At 33.1% G+C, this 16,194-nt stretch overlaps 1 protein-coding gene across 1 annotated transcript in view; it reads left to right on the top strand.

Moving 5' to 3' along the window:
* LOC106879044 (multiple PDZ domain protein) overlaps positions 1 to 16,194 on the top strand; it is a 293,438-nt gene that overhangs the window by 55,200 nt on the left and 222,044 nt on the right. Inside the window, exons 7-9 of the mRNA XM_014928462.2 lie at positions 5,997 to 6,274; positions 12,054 to 12,181; positions 13,565 to 13,675. Coding sequence (XP_014783948.1) covers positions 5,997 to 6,274; positions 12,054 to 12,181; positions 13,565 to 13,675 — 517 coding nt within the window. The remainder of the gene's footprint in view (positions 1 to 5,996; positions 6,275 to 12,053; positions 12,182 to 13,564; positions 13,676 to 16,194) is intronic.

The raw sequence follows: 16,194 nt of genomic DNA, 5'->3' as shown, positions 1-16,194 counted from the left end.
TACCAACTTTGAGAAATGTGATTATGGTTAATTAACATAATATGGTAAAAATTCGATATTAATTAATATCAATTTAATACCAGGAAACTAGCACATTAAAAGAATCAGAAGGTTCTTGAAAATTTTTTTTTCGAGATCCTAAGTACTATAATCTTTTTAGGATCTCTAAAAAAATTTTTTAAAGAACCTTCTGATTCTTTTAATGTGCTAGTTTCCTGGTATTAAATTGATATTAATCAATATCAAATTTTTACCATATTATGTTAATTATATATCATTATCATCATCATCATCATCGTTTAACGTCCGCTTTCCATGCTAGCATGGGTTGGACGATTTGATTGAGGACTGGTGAAACCGGATGGCAACACCAGGCTCCAATCTAATTTGGCAGAGTTTCTACAGCTGGATGCCCTAAATATGTCTAGATAGATACACACTTGCACATATGCACACAAGTTGTAATAATGAAGTCAAACCAAATAGTGATATTTTAAAATGATTTAATACATGCATTTCAGGTCTGTATAATATATAATAGGAAATGCATCCATTATGCTTTTCCCAGTATATATTACACAAATCTGAAACATTAATATTAAACGACTTCAAAATAACAATATTTGGCCTGACTTCATTATTACAACTGACATGACTCAATGCCAGTACAAACTAGCTGGTCTAGACTTCCTTTATGTGGACAACCTAACAATGATTTGGAGTAGTTTGTTAGATTTGATTTGAGTCCAAAATTCTGGTATCATGCACCACTTCTTAATATAATGTGAAATATATATTTAGATGGATATATTATATCATTTCAACATGGTTTTTTTTATTATTATTATTATTATTATTATTATTATTATTATTATTATTATTATTATTATTATTAAGGTGGTGAACTGGCAGAATCATTAGCATGCTGGATGAAATGCTTAGCAGTATTTTGCCTGTTGCTATGTTCTGAGTTCAAATTCAACTGAAGTCGACTTTGCTTTTCATCCTTTTGGGGTAGATAAATTCAGTACCAGTGAAACATTGGGATTAATGTAATCAACTAATCCCCTCCTACAAAATTTCAGGCTTTGTGCCTTTAGCTGAAAGGATTATTATTATTAAAGTGGCGAGCTGGCGGAATTGTTAACATTCTGAGCAAAATGCTTAGCAGCATTTTATCTGTCCTTACATTCTGAGTTCGAATTCCCCTAAAGCTGACATTGGCTTTTATTCTTTCAGGGTCAATGAAATAAGTACCAGTTATTCACTGGAGTCAATGTAATCAACTAGTCCCCTACTCCAAATTTCAGGCCTTGTGTCTATAGTATAAAGGATTATTATTATTATTAAGGTGGTGAACTGGCAGAATTGTTAGCATGTCAGATTAAAATGCTTGGCGATGTTTTGTCCACTTTTATGTTGACTTTGCTTTTCATCCTTTTGGGGTTGATGAAGTAAGTATCAGTTGAGCACTGGGGCCAATGTAATTGCTGGCCTTGTGCCAAAACTTGAAAATCATTATTATCATTATTATTATTATCGTTAGTATTATTAAGGCAGTAAACTGGTAGAACTGTTACTGCACTGGACAAAATGTTTAGCAGTGTTTATTTCAGCTCTTTACATTCTGAGTTCAAATCCAGCTGAGGTTAACTTTGCCTTTCGTCTTTCCAGGGTAGATAAAATAAGTAGTACCAGTTGAGCACTGGTGCCAATATAATCAACAAATCCTCTCCCCCAAAGTTGCTGGCTTTGTGCTAAGATATGAAACGATTATTTACTTTTTTTTTACACTTTATCATTTACAAGGTTTTTATATTTTAACTATGATTTTATTTATTTTTAATAAACATCTTGATTTTCAAATGTTTGTTAATTACAATCTTTATAATGTTTTAAAATTTGAGATATTTTTATGTTTTTATTGGAACATGTTCTTTATTGTTTTTGTTTTATGTTACATTATATCTTATAAATATTGCAGACATTAATAATATTTTTGCTAATGTTTTATTCATGTTTTTAATTGCATTCATTTTTTATAGTTATTTTCAGTTTTATAACTATGTCTTGTACTCAAGCATACAGCTTTTACAATTTTTCCAAATCAGCCAGCAATAGATCCTATCCATGATCACTCCATCTGCTAGAAATAATCCCCAAAGCTCTTAAAAACATGTTACTGCTTCACATAAATAATAGACATATTGGATGGTCATGGATGGATTGCCTAGAGACTAAAATAACAAGATTTTTATACAATTATTGTCATAACATCTTTCAAAACTGATTACTGTAACAACAAATCTTCTGGAGATGTAAAGTTAACAATTGTTTGGTTTCATTGAGTTTAATTAAAGAATTTCAATCCAAGACATATAGGTAGATGACCAAATTATTAGAGAGGTAAATTAAATAACTTGTATCATTTGCTTCCATCCTTTCACAATCTGAGTTCACTCTGCTATTTGTCCAAACAAGGTGAATAAAAATAAGTTGTATTCAATAATGATAGGTATTGATATAATTGACTAATATGCCCTTCAAGGTAATGCTCCAGCATGGTCTTAATCCAGTGATTGAAACCAGTAAAAGATAATAGGCACCCCCAACAGACCCTTTTTCAGTGAGCTTGTAGCAAATACAGGAAATTATTATTATTATTATTTCTAAACAGCAAGTTGGCTGAATTGTTAACATGTTGAACAAAATGCTTATCAGAAATTTCTTTTGGCTCTTTATGTTTTGAGCTCAAATCTCACTGAGGTTGATTTTGCTTTTCATTTTTTTCATTTTTTGAGGGTCAATGAAATAAAGTACCAGTCCAGTACAGATGTCAACTTAATCCAACTTGCCTATTTTCCTAAAATTGCTGGCTTTGTGCTGAAATTTGAAACAGTTATTATTACCATTATTGTTGTTATATCTCTATCTATAACAAAAAATAAAAGGAAAACAACAGCTACTTCGCATTGTATTCCTGAATTCTTTTGATACCACTTATCCTGACACTACCTCTAGGTCTTACGAAAAAAAAGTCTGTCCATTTAAAAATAAATACAGTTCAACCATCCATCATAATTTCATTAAATTATATTCCAGACACCACCAACTTAATAATGGTTTCTAATTCAAGCACAAGGATAGCAGTTTTGAGGGAAAGATATTTGTCAATTAAATCAACTCCAGTATTTGATTGATACTTTATTTTATTGACCCCAGAGGGATAAGCGGCAAAGTTGACTATAGCAGGAGTCAATCTCAGAATATGAAGAGCCAAACACTTGCTTCAAGGTGTTTTGTCCAATGCTCTCATGATTCTGTCAATCTACCTCGCTACACCAGCTCAATAATCAAAATAAAAGTTTATCACATTTTAACCCTTTTGTTATCATATTTCTGCGGAAATACACTGCCTTAATTTCAATTAATTTTGAAAATAATGAAGTATTTATTTAAATAACTGTCATTATTAAACTGGTGTTTGGAATATAAATTAACATAAAATTTTGATAGGAAGCTTTAATTTAGATAAATTTATAACAGAAATTTTGTAATACACTACCTTCCAAAGATGCTTTCAGATAGGTTGGTATTAAAAAAGTTAAACCTCTTTAAATTCTTCATTATTTCAAAAATTATTAGAATTATAGAAGCAGTGTATTTAATTAGAAATATAATTACAAAACAATGTTAAAGGAATTGTTCTTGTTACAAAATCTTAGCTTTTCCCAAGTTTAGTTTCTTTAATGTTCTGTCTTTTTCTTTCCAGCAGTGAGAGAAAAATATTTCAAGTTGTTTAAAAATTATAATGTCTTATTTAACTAATTTATTATTTTAAGAATCACATTATTTATTTGAAGTTTTCAAAAAAAAACACAAACTCAATGTTTCTGATTAAACTAACATCTTTCTTCAATTTGTTTTATTTGTTAAACACAGAAAAACACATGATGTATCTATGATATTATTATCTCTTGTATTGCCATTATGTTTTATTATTGTTATTATTAATATTGAAATGGTAGTAAGTCACATAATCAGTATTGTTGTGGACAAGATGCTTTGCAGTATTTAGTTTTTAAACTTCCCTTTGCTTTCTAAGTTCAGAATCTGCTGCGGTTGATTTTGACTTCTTAAAATAAGATCCATTCAGATGCTGAAACATTGTCAGATGGCAAAAACTGCAATGTTTTGATCACCTCATTAGAGTCTGGAACCTCTGTTCCTACACCATCAAGAGCAACAAAACTTTTATGCCAACATTAATTTGTATTCAGCACTGCTTGCACACATGCCAGCATTCAGTAAATTAATTAATTATTTGCCTATAAACATGCAAACGTATCCAAATTTACAAAGTTCACTAATTAATTTCTAATAACACAGATCTTCACAAGTTTCCTCAGACTTTGTAAAATTTTTAATTAATTCCAATAATTAGTCTGTGCTTTTGTACATGCATGTGTGTGTGTATTTCAATATTTTAGGGTGGTGGATTGGCAGAAACATTAAAGCATCAGGGAGAAAATATCTCATGGTATTTGTTCCAAGTCTTTACATTCTTAGTTCAAATCCAGTGACATCAATTTTGCCTTTTTTCCTTCTAGGGTCGATAAATAAAGTACCACCCAATTACTAGGGTCAGTTTGATTAAGCTCCTCCCATTAAAAATTACCATACCCCTCTCTAAAATTTAGGAACTATGATAGAAGGAGTGGGGTTCACAGAATTGTTAGAGCATCAGACATAATGCTTTGTGTTATTTCTTCCACCTCTTTACATTCAAACTTCAAATTCGAGACCCACTTTGCCTTTCATCCTCTCCGAGGTTAATAAAATAAGTACCAGTTGTGCACTTGAGTCAATGTAATTAGCTAAGCTCCTCCCCACAACATTTCAGGCTTTGTGCCTGTAATAGAGAGAATTATTATTATTATTATCATTATTATTATTATTAATTTTATCATGAAAATGTAAGAATCGTTACTGTGCTGGGAAAAGTGCTTAGAGGAATCTCATCCATCCTTATGCTCTGAGTTCAAATTCCTCTGAGGTTGTCTTTGCCTTTCATTTTTTCAGGGTCAATAAAATAAGTACGAGCTGAACTCTGGGGCCAATCTAAGTGACTTATCTTCTCCCCCGAAATTGCTGGTCTTGTGGCAAAATTTGTGATCATTATTATATCATGAAAAATTTCAGCTTTATTTTGCTGAGTATGATGGAAAGTACCAGCACACTAAGTTGACTCTTGTTTACTGATCATGCTTCATTAACACTGCAGAGAACTCTTGCAGTTCCAAGCAATGACGATTTTTGTATGTGTTCTGTTTTTACATTCGTTCCAATCTTTTTTTGAGCCATGCTGGTAGTTTGGTACTGATACTTCCAAGTGCACCAATCACTATTGGTATCATGTCCACTCTCTTCATTGCCCCACTTCATCATTGTTTTTTCACTTATTATTATTATTATTATTATTATTATTATTATTATTATTATTATTATTATTATTATTACTATTATTGGGTAAAATGTTTTGCTGTATTTGTTCCAGCTCTTTACATTCTGAGGTCAAATCCTATCAATGTCGACTTTTCTCTCCATATCTCTGGGATCTCTAAAATAACATAGCAGATAAATACTTAACTCAATGTGTTTTTCAAGATTCTTTTATTACTGAAGCTTTCAACTTCATGTTTCAATCACAAAACTAATTTTTATTTACTGCGACATAGTCATCTTACACTACAAGGTAGCATCTTTTTTAATACTTCTGCTTATACTCCTGGAAATGAAGTACCAATGAAATGCTTAGCTCAATCTAATCAACTGACCCTCACCCCCAACACAAACTTGTGGCATTGTACTTATTTTAGAAACAATTGTTGTTGATGTTGTTACAATTGTTATTAATATCATTATAAGATGAAACATTGCTGGTACTTCTCCAAATATATTTTATGTTTCCTTTTCTTCTCTTTCCCTTACTACAGTTCCAATTTATCTCCAATACACATGTATGGTCACGGCAGTACGGAGGGGCTTCGTTCTGCTTACACATCACCATCACACAGTCCACTTCATCTGGGCAAAGAGAAACCCGCAAGTGCTCCCACATCTCCAATTGTACCCATCACCTCTAAAGGACAAGGGCGCCAGATGACACTATCGTGTGATGGCTCTCCAGCCACTGGGGACCACACATGGAGGGCGCCACGTGAAGTTACTCTTGAGCGAGAACCTGGCAAGAGTTTAGGCATCAGCATTGTGGGTAAGTTTTTGCTTTTAAGTTTCTTATTTCACTGTTCAGTGGTGACTATCATGTAAATGTCAATACGTATACAGACACACGTGTGTGTGTGTGTATTTTTTATGCTATAATAAAGTTTCTTATTAATTAGTTTGGAGTATGTAACTTCTATTAAAAGAAGGTAGTTATTGAAATACACACTGCCTAGAACATTCTTCTAAGTTCCAATTTTAATATATTTTTATCAAAATGTGGTCTTTATGATTCATTTTTTATTGAAGACTTCAACTTCATGATTCAGTCACAAAACTGAATTTTATTCACTGCAGCATCTTATGCTGTTTATACTTCTGAAAATATAAAGGCTGCCCAAATATTTGCAATGCTACTTTCTATAGACATATTCTCTAAATTATGTTTAATCCAGATAGGCGCAGGAGTGGCTGTGTGGTAAGTAGCTTGCTTACCAACCACATGGTTCCGGGTTCATTCCCACTGCGTGGCACCTTGGGTAAGTGTCTTCTACTATAGCCTCAGGCTGACCAAAGCCTTGTGAGTGGATTTGGTAGATGGAAACTGAAAGAAGCCTGTCGTACATATGTATATATGTGTATGTATATGTGTGTATATGTTTGTGTGTCTGTGTTTGTCTCCCCAACATCGCTTGACAACCGATGGTGGTGTGTTTAGGTCCCCGTAACTTAGCGGTTCGGCAAAAGAGACCGATAGAATAAGTACTAGGCATCCAAAGAATAAGTCCTGGGGTCGATTTGCTCGACTAAAGGCGATGCTCCAGCATGGCCGCAGTCAAATGACTGAAACAAGTAAGAGTAAAAGAGTATACAACCAAATTATGTTGAATCCAGTGCCATTTCAAAGTGATTCTAATTCACTCACATCATTTGCACCAAATATAGACTTGTCTCATTTTCTTTTGTCCAAAGTATTTCTCCCCAGATTTGTTTCCTTATAACTTTCTGAAAAATAGATATTTTTTAATGAAATTTACCACAAATACATTTTAGATGGTGTATATTATGATTATATGTATCATAATATATAATCATTTATATATATAATATATAACCATAATATATAATCATTATATGAATTTGTTGTGGAAACATTTTTTGGGGAGGTGGGGAACAGTTGTTGTTGTTTCATATAATTCACATGTCTCAACTTTGATTCCTCATGAATTTCATGTTTTGGAGACATAGATTGCAATTATGCTGGAAAGAAAATTACTTTTGAGGACTTTTAAACCGTTTTCCTTCAGAAATTTGTTAAATGAACGTTTTTTTTTTAATAAAATGAGATTTTCCAGAGATATTGGCAAAATTTCAAAAATAAATTATCAGTGGTGAATTTGTTGATATGGTTGCAATATTCCTTAGAATATACCCAAGTTATCCTTGCTATTTCTAGCATAATAAACAACCACATACAGGATGGGCTACCTTTGTGTTTGTTTAAAAGAGAGAGATTAATGTGCCTAAGTTAAGTCAACATAATATCTGATTTCTATATTATAAGGCTGTCTTTGAGTCCTTGGTATTATTCTAAATCTATTTACTGAATGAGGAATTACAATTAGATGAATGAAAGTTGCAAAAGAATAATTATATGTATCATATCAGCTAAGTTGCACACATTGAGAATCATGTATATGTATCATTTAATAACTATTAGAAAACCACTTGGAGGGCAATGTTCCTGCTAATACATATGTGTGTATATGTATGTAGATATATATATTGGGTCATCCCATAAATAATGCAGTTTATTTCAGTTGCATGAACTAAAAGTCAGAGGGGCATGGAATAACCTACCTCCATCAACTTGCTATAAAAGCAGGTAGTAATTTTACCTTGTACTTATTCTTAGTGATAGTTTTGAAGAGTGTAGTTTGATTTTAAGTTATTTTTTCAAAGCTATAATGGAAGTGACAAAGGAGCATATTCAGCATATTTTGCTTTATGAGTTCAGTAAAGGCAACAACGCAATGGAAAGTGTGAGGAATATTAATGCAGTATATGGGGATCGGACAATAAGTGCAAGCCAGTGTCAACAGTAGTTCCAGAAATTCCGAGCCGGAAACTACAGCCTAGAAGGCAAGCCTCATCCTGGAAGATCTGTAGAGCTCGACGAGGATGTCCTGCAAACCCTGGTGGAACAAAATCCCATCGTAACTTGAGAAACTAGCAGAGAAGCTTGGATTTGGTTATTCAACCATTCATCAACACCTGCATGCCCCTGGAAAAGTTAGCAAATTGGGTCAATGGGTTCCTCACAAACTTTCCAAGTCTAATCACACACAGAGAGTGAATGTGTGCTCTTCTGTGCTGTTAAGCCTCACTAATGAACCGTTTTGGGGCCGAATAGTGACTGGTGACAAGAAATGGGTTCTCTATAAAAATGTCGAGCACTGAAGACAGCGGGTAGGGAAAGGAGAAACACCAGCATCCCAGACTAAAGGTCTTATGTAAGGTGTTGTTATCTGTTTGGTGGGATATGAAAAGTTTAGTCCACTTTGAACTTTTAAGCCCAAACCAAGTGATAACAAAGGAGATGTATTATGAGCAGCTTGAGCAGCTTAAGTCAGCGTTAGAAGAAAAAGGACTAGCTTTGGTTTTCAGATGAAAGGTGTTCTTCCATCAGGATAATGCTCAGCCACATCTAGCGAGGATGACATTTCAAAGGCTGGAGCAGTTTGAATGGGAAATGATGCCCCACCCACCATATTCACCATCTGATTATCATTTATTCCGCAATCTCCAAAATCATTTGGACAGAAAAAATATGAACTCTGTAGACGAGGTCAGAACAGTACTGGAGGAGTATTTTTCCTCACAGATAAGTGAATTTTGGAAGAGGGATCTTGCAGTCTACCAGGTAGATAGAAAAGCATCATAGAAAATGAAGGAGAATATATTTTGGATAACAAAAGAACTTTGATTATCTTAATTTTGAAAAATAAAATAAGTATAAAAAATCTGCATTATTTATGGGATTGCCTCGGTCCAGTGGTAGAATATGTCATGTTTACAGATGTGAGTTTGATTCCCTCTTGCAGTCTTTAGCTCTTTTCAATCCAAAGGGATTTCAACCCAAAATCTGTAGCTGTATGTGCTTTGAGATTCACCACTACTACAAAGAAATATATATATGTTTGCATATATCTATCTATGTATGTGTGTGTGTGTGTGTGTGTGTGCATACACACACATACACAATATGTGGGTTTCTGTTTGTGTATATGCATATATATATGTGTGTATGTGTGTGTTTTTATGTATGTCCACATGTGTATGTGTATATGTGTGTGGATATTTCAAGTTTAGTTTTTCAATGTATGGCACGTAATTTTCCTAGTTTCATTTTTACATTTTTGACTGAGATCTGCAGGAAGACATGTTCCAAGCAGGAAACATGAAGTATGATACATGAACTGTTTAATTTCTTTCTCATAATAATTGCACTACAATATTAGCGTTACATACTACTCCTGTCTTTGAGAGTGTGATATATACTGACAACCACAACTACTACTATACATATCTATTTGTGTGTGTGTTGATGGGAAACTGAAAATTCAGTCCAGTACCACTCTGAAGAAATGCATACAAACAAGAAAGCTACAAAAGCTACTGAGGCAATCAGTAAATGCAGATGAATAAATATAGTCAGCTATATGTATTGAGTACTTTTTGTCTCATTTGTACATCCAAGCGTACACACACTCACACATATGTCTGTGTGTGTGTGTGTGTGTGTGTGTGTTGTAGAAAGCTACATGGAAATTAGGAAAAAACACACAAGAGAGTAGACACACTCATCCCAAAAATCATCTTAATTTCAACACTTTATCGATAATATTGTTCAATTTGATGGCATCAACAGCAAAATGCTGCTGGGATGTAAAGAAGCCAACATGAAGGATAGAATGAAACAAGTACAAACAAAGACAAGGTCCATAGACCAAATGAGTAAAAGGACAAGTGATGAAAAGTTATGAAATGGGAAAATATATGAAGCGAAAAAGCAGAGACAGTAACCCAAAAGATAAATAATTAATAAATGACACAGGTATTTCTATCATATTTATAGAGATGGCCTTTCAGAATTAAGACTATACAACATACGTATTTGTGTGTATCTATGTATATATACAGACCTATACACACACACACTCACACACATACATGAGGCCGATCAGCAGAATCATTAGTGTTAAATAAATTGTTTTATGGTAATCATTATGACTCAATGCTCTGAGTTCAAATCTCTCAAGCTCTCAGGTCATCTACTGAGCTTAAATGATTTTTCTCTTCCCCTCACTTTGTCTATCTGTCTTTTGCTCTTCTGAAAGAAATCAGCTATTGTCAGCCCTAGGATGGGCCCCATTAGGTCTTTAAAGAAAAAAGAACCATAATGCCAATCACCTTACACAACGTTTACTCAGCAACAGCAGCAGCAGTGAGTCCTGCAAGTAACTGGAATGGCAAGACCCCTCAACTGGTGAGAATAGTATTGAGGGATGGAAAAAGGTGACTGGCATAGGAAGAGATGGGCAGAGAGAGTGAGTGGGTGGGTTTGCAAGATTGCAAAATGAGAATGAGTAAGGGAACTGTAATGAGTGGGCACAGGTAGAAGTGGGTATTAGAAGGATGTGTTAAGGGAAACGGATATTAACATTATTAATTGCCCCTTAATTCTTCATGAGCAGTTTGTTGCATCACCACTCAAGACTTCATTAATGTGTCCAGGCAAGTCAGACTGGTAAGTCCAGTTCAGTTAGCCATCCTTACTTTCCTGGCTTAGTGCTGGGAGGACCTTGCTTCATATTTACATTCAAAATAACCACACAATAACACACTGTCATTTGAGTGAATTTAGTAAATAGTAATTGTAAAGAAGCCCATCACATACACACACACATACATATGTTTGTGTGTATGCATTACTCTCTTACTCTTTTACTTGTTTCAGTCATTTGACTGCGACCATGCTGGAGCACCGCCTTTATAGTCGACCAAATCGACCCCAGAGCTTATTCTTTCTAAGCCTAGTACTTATTCTATCAGTCTCTTTTGCCGAACTGCTAAGTTACGGGGACACAAACACACCAGCATCAGTTGTCAAGTGATGCTGGGGGGACAAACATATACACACACATACATACATATATATATATATATATATATATACGATGGGCTTCTTCCAGTTTCCGTCTATCAAATCCACTCACAAGGCTTTGGTCAGCCTGAGGTTATAGTAGAAGACACTTTCCCAAGGTGCCACGCAGTGAGACTGAACCCGGGACCATGTAGTTGGTAAGCAAGCTACTTACCACACAGCCACTCCTGCGCCTATGTAGATTTTTGTCTCCTTATCTTGACATTTTTGTGCTGATTGTAAACAAAGTCACTGTTATTCAAAAACAGTGTCGTTAGTCTGCAATCTTCTGTGAAATATGTCCAGCCATTTGAGCTGTTTATGTTCAGAGCACCAGGGGAAATATTAACTTGCTCAGAGACAGGCAAGGGTTGGCAACAGGAGAATATCTGACAATGGAAAATCTAGCTCTGTGTGTTTCACCTGTTCTATACAAGCAGGGAAAAGTGAACAGTGAGATGATGAAGATGTTTAACTCTTCTAATAAAGAAATTGAATCATGAATGTGTCTAAATTTTTTTTAATCAGTTGAGATATTGTAAAATGCAGGTTAATGTGTGAAAAAGTCTTTAATTATTTGCTTTGTTATCAAACTTAATCATAAAACATTTTGCCATTGTAGGTGGAAGAATCAATGTGCCTCATGCTTCACCTGAACAAATAATGTCAGGTATTTTCATAAAGCTTGTAATGAAAGATAGCCCTGCTGGCAGGGAGGGCTCACTTCAAACTGGTGATAGAATATTAGAGGTGAGTAACACAGCACCCCATTTATCTTTGGAACTTCATGTAAAGATTTAATGAGGCAAGAGTTCATTTCCAACTGGTGATAGAATATTAGAGGAATAATATGGTCCTGTTTGTTATAGGAATTTGTTAAAGTATTAATGATATTGTTTAATTCCAGGTCAGCTCTGATATAACAGTTCTGTGGTTAAAGATATTTAAGTTATGACCTCTATTTTTATAAACATCTTGGACTACACTATACCAGCCAATTCTCCTTCAAATCACACCCTACAAAGATGGTAGGAGATGATAGTAAGGTGTAATATGAAGGAGATTTGGTTGCTGTTTCTAGCATGTTAGAGTAACCATGTAGAGGGTCCATTGTAGGCTCTTTAGCTTTTGTTTTTTTAAATTGTTTATGAGTTAATTGAATTGCATAATTATTACATCTTAGGGTCAGCATTAATGGTTCAACCTTTATGTGATGCTGTGTTACTTGGAAAAATCCACTTGGCCATGTCACACTTTGTCCAAGCTATACTAGCACTACATGTTAATAAATTACACTGATGCTACACTTGCTAAAAGTAATAGCCAAATACCCCTCAAATTACACTAAACTATTTTTAAAAAAAGGGAGGTGCATGTTTGATAACTTGATGACTGATGTTGGTGTGTTTACATCCCTGTAACTTAGTGGTTCAGCAAAAGAGACCGATAGAATATGTACTAGACTTACAAAGAATAAGTCCTGGGGTTGATTTGTTTGACTAAAGGCAGTGCTCCAGCATGGTCACAATCAAATGACTAAAACAAGTAAAACAAATAAAAAGAAAAAAGAATAACTAAACATAAATCAGAAGTCAATCAGTTAAGTTTAAATATTAGAGAGTCATTAACTGTGATAATGAACTATGTAATAATGTAAACACATTTCTTCTATGTTTTCAACATGCAGAAAAATGAGTGAGGAGTCTCCTGACCCACCATTTCATGATTTATTAATCACTCCTCAAAGCCAATGTACTGAATCTCTTACTTCAATAAATAACATAGTATACCCTGCCAACTATAGATATATATATATTGTTGCTGAGTGGTTTTATCAGTAGAATGTTGTTTAAAACTCTACCTCTTTTATATCTTAAAAAAACAAAAAAAACAATGTTAATTGATATAGTTTTGTAGAACCAGAAGTGTTTTTATGTATGTTGGCATGACAAGTGTTAAATGAAGAGGGGTGATATATATTAAGCATAATCCTCTTTCAGACCTTGGTTTAGCAAAACATTTTGTAAGAATTCCTGTGAATATATAAGGAAAAGAGAGAGAAGGAGGAAAGGAGTGAGTGTTTTTGTTGAAAGATAAAGAGAGATTTATCAAATATCTTCCTTTACATTCCAGGTGAATGGAAAAGATCTACGCGATGCTTCTCATGATGAAGCTGTTGAAATTATCAGGAATGCAACAAGTCCAGTTCATTTCTTAGTCCAAAGTTTAACAGATACATCATGTGTACGTATTCACAGCTAATATATATATCTTTATATCTGTGTGTATGTGTGTATGTACATGCACTATGTGTATGTGTATCTTTATAAACCTGTATGTGAGTATAAGTGTATTCCTTTATGGATTTTATTTTTTTCTTGATGAAATGAGATATATGTACGACCATGTTTTGATATGATTCATTTATTTTCCTCTTATCAAAAAGAACTCCAAAGAACAAGCTAAATATACTTTGATTTTAGATTTTCATCACAATTTCTATTTCCTTGTTTTCTGTATGTTTGTGGGGTTTTTTAACTATGGGTAATATTATTATTTCAAAAGATATTTCTATTTATGGCTTGTAAACATTAAAAAAAAATTTTTTATCTTAAAAGGAAATAATTTGTTTTATATATTTTTTTTTATGTTACAAACATTTAGATGAACTTGAAATAATTAATTTTTGAAACATTGAAACTCAAAGCATTATATAAGACTATAAATAATAGGATGTAAATATTGGGTTAAAAACCCTGTGGATAGAAAAAGTTGAAAGCTGCCTGTGGGACTCAAACCCATATCTCCTGTAAACATGACATGTGTTCTATCATTGGACTAAAGCAATCTTTTGAATTTCTCTATCCAATATGTACAATCCATAGCTTTATATACATACTTCAAGTTTCAATGTTTTTTTTTTAATTAATTTATGACCATTTAGTTGAAGTTATTGCAAAGTATTGCAGTTTATGTTCAGTTAATAAGTCACTAAGCTTTTTAATATTGGTTTAATATCACTGGGAAATCATACCAGTCTGTTATTACCAGTGTTGGCCACAAAAGGATTTTATCTTGGTAGTTAGTTAAGAAAATCTGTATCAGTTATGCAATCTTTGCAGTATCTCTCTGTTTTATGGCTATGGTAAATTATTCTTCTATACCATTGTCAGTAAGTACATTGACCAGCATTTCCCAACCAGAGATCTCCAGAATGCTTCTATTTTACAAAACAAAACTAGAGGTTTCACTAAGGATAGTAATAAATACTCTAATTAAGTGCTGATTCATTTTCAAGTCATTCTTTTGTTTTAAATTTATATTTATAATTTTATTATATATGTATGACATATTTCCTAAAGTAGAGAAATCTTGGCATATCTAGATGAACCCTTTAAGAAAAGATGCCTATTCATAAGGAATATGGTCTAAACAAGGTTTTGGTTAAGATGAAATTTCTAAAATCATCTTTGTGACATCAGATGGATTTAACACCATTACCAAAGCTTTTCAAAAACAGTTTTATGATTTATTTCATAAAATTAAATTTCTCTTTTAAGAAATTTAATTTCATGGAAGAGAAAAAAAAGGTGTACACACATACACACACACATATGTATAATGTTTTACAAGGAAAAAGTTGCCAGCGACTTTGAAGTTTTGCCAGTCATTGACTGTCAGACAGTATTGAGTGATCCTTCAATTAATGTTTGACCATTTTTGTTCATAATTACACTTAAAAATAACATTTGGTATGTGTAATAATAAAATGAAAATGTGTTATGTGCATGTATTTGTGTGCATGTGTGTATATAAATATATATGTGTATATATATATATATATATATATATATATATATATATATATATATAGCTTATGGTACATATATGCCATAATCTGTGTGTATGTATATCTACACACACATATATATGACTGAACATATATAATAATAGAATGCAAATAGTTTACTATAATACTGTGTTGAAATACCAGTTCTTGGCTGGCCACCGAAGCAATGCCAAAGCCAATTTTATACTTAGCTAGTATTATGTGTTTGTGCATATGCATATACAATAATAGCAATGTAAATGCTTTCTTTGTATGTATGTGTATGTATAATGTACAGCTAATATATGTGACAAATTAAAAAGGTGTGTTGCAAACAAAAAAGAATTTAAAAACACTAGATGGTGAACTGGTTGATTGAGTAGGTCATCAGACTGAATGACTTGTGGTATTTGTTACTGCTCTCTGACTTCAAATCCCACTGAAGCCAGCCTTGCATTTTATCCTTCTGAGGTCAATAGAGTACCAGTCAATAGAGGGGAGATTGATGGAACTGGTAGGGCTTTTGATAAGATGCCTTGTGGTGTCTGTTCCAATTCTCTGTGTTTTGAGTTCAGATTCCATACAGGCATTTGTGACTATAATACGTAGAATATTATCCTGGACGAGAATGGCAAGTAAGACAAATTCTCGAAGACTCACCATCACCAAATTGATGGAGGTGAGTGCACATAAATGGAAATATAGATGTTTTAACAACAGTTTGTCTGTGTATGTATGTGTGTATATACATATACATACACATGTACACAAACATACATATGTGTGTGTCATCTAATGTGTATATGTATTTGTGTACATAATCTATTCTTATACATGTGGAGTTTTTGCTTTTCCTTTTATTTGTATACATATATACATACAACGCTCATGATTTCATATATATATATATATATATATATATATATATATATAT

The sequence above is a fragment of the Octopus bimaculoides genome, chromosome 23 (genome assembly GCF_001194135.2).
Source record: "Octopus bimaculoides isolate UCB-OBI-ISO-001 chromosome 23, ASM119413v2, whole genome shotgun sequence".
Classification (NCBI taxonomy): domain Eukaryota; kingdom Metazoa; phylum Mollusca; class Cephalopoda; order Octopoda; family Octopodidae; genus Octopus; species Octopus bimaculoides.
The sequence above is the reverse complement of the archived record's forward strand: the minus strand, read 5'-3'. Positions and strand labels throughout refer to the sequence as shown.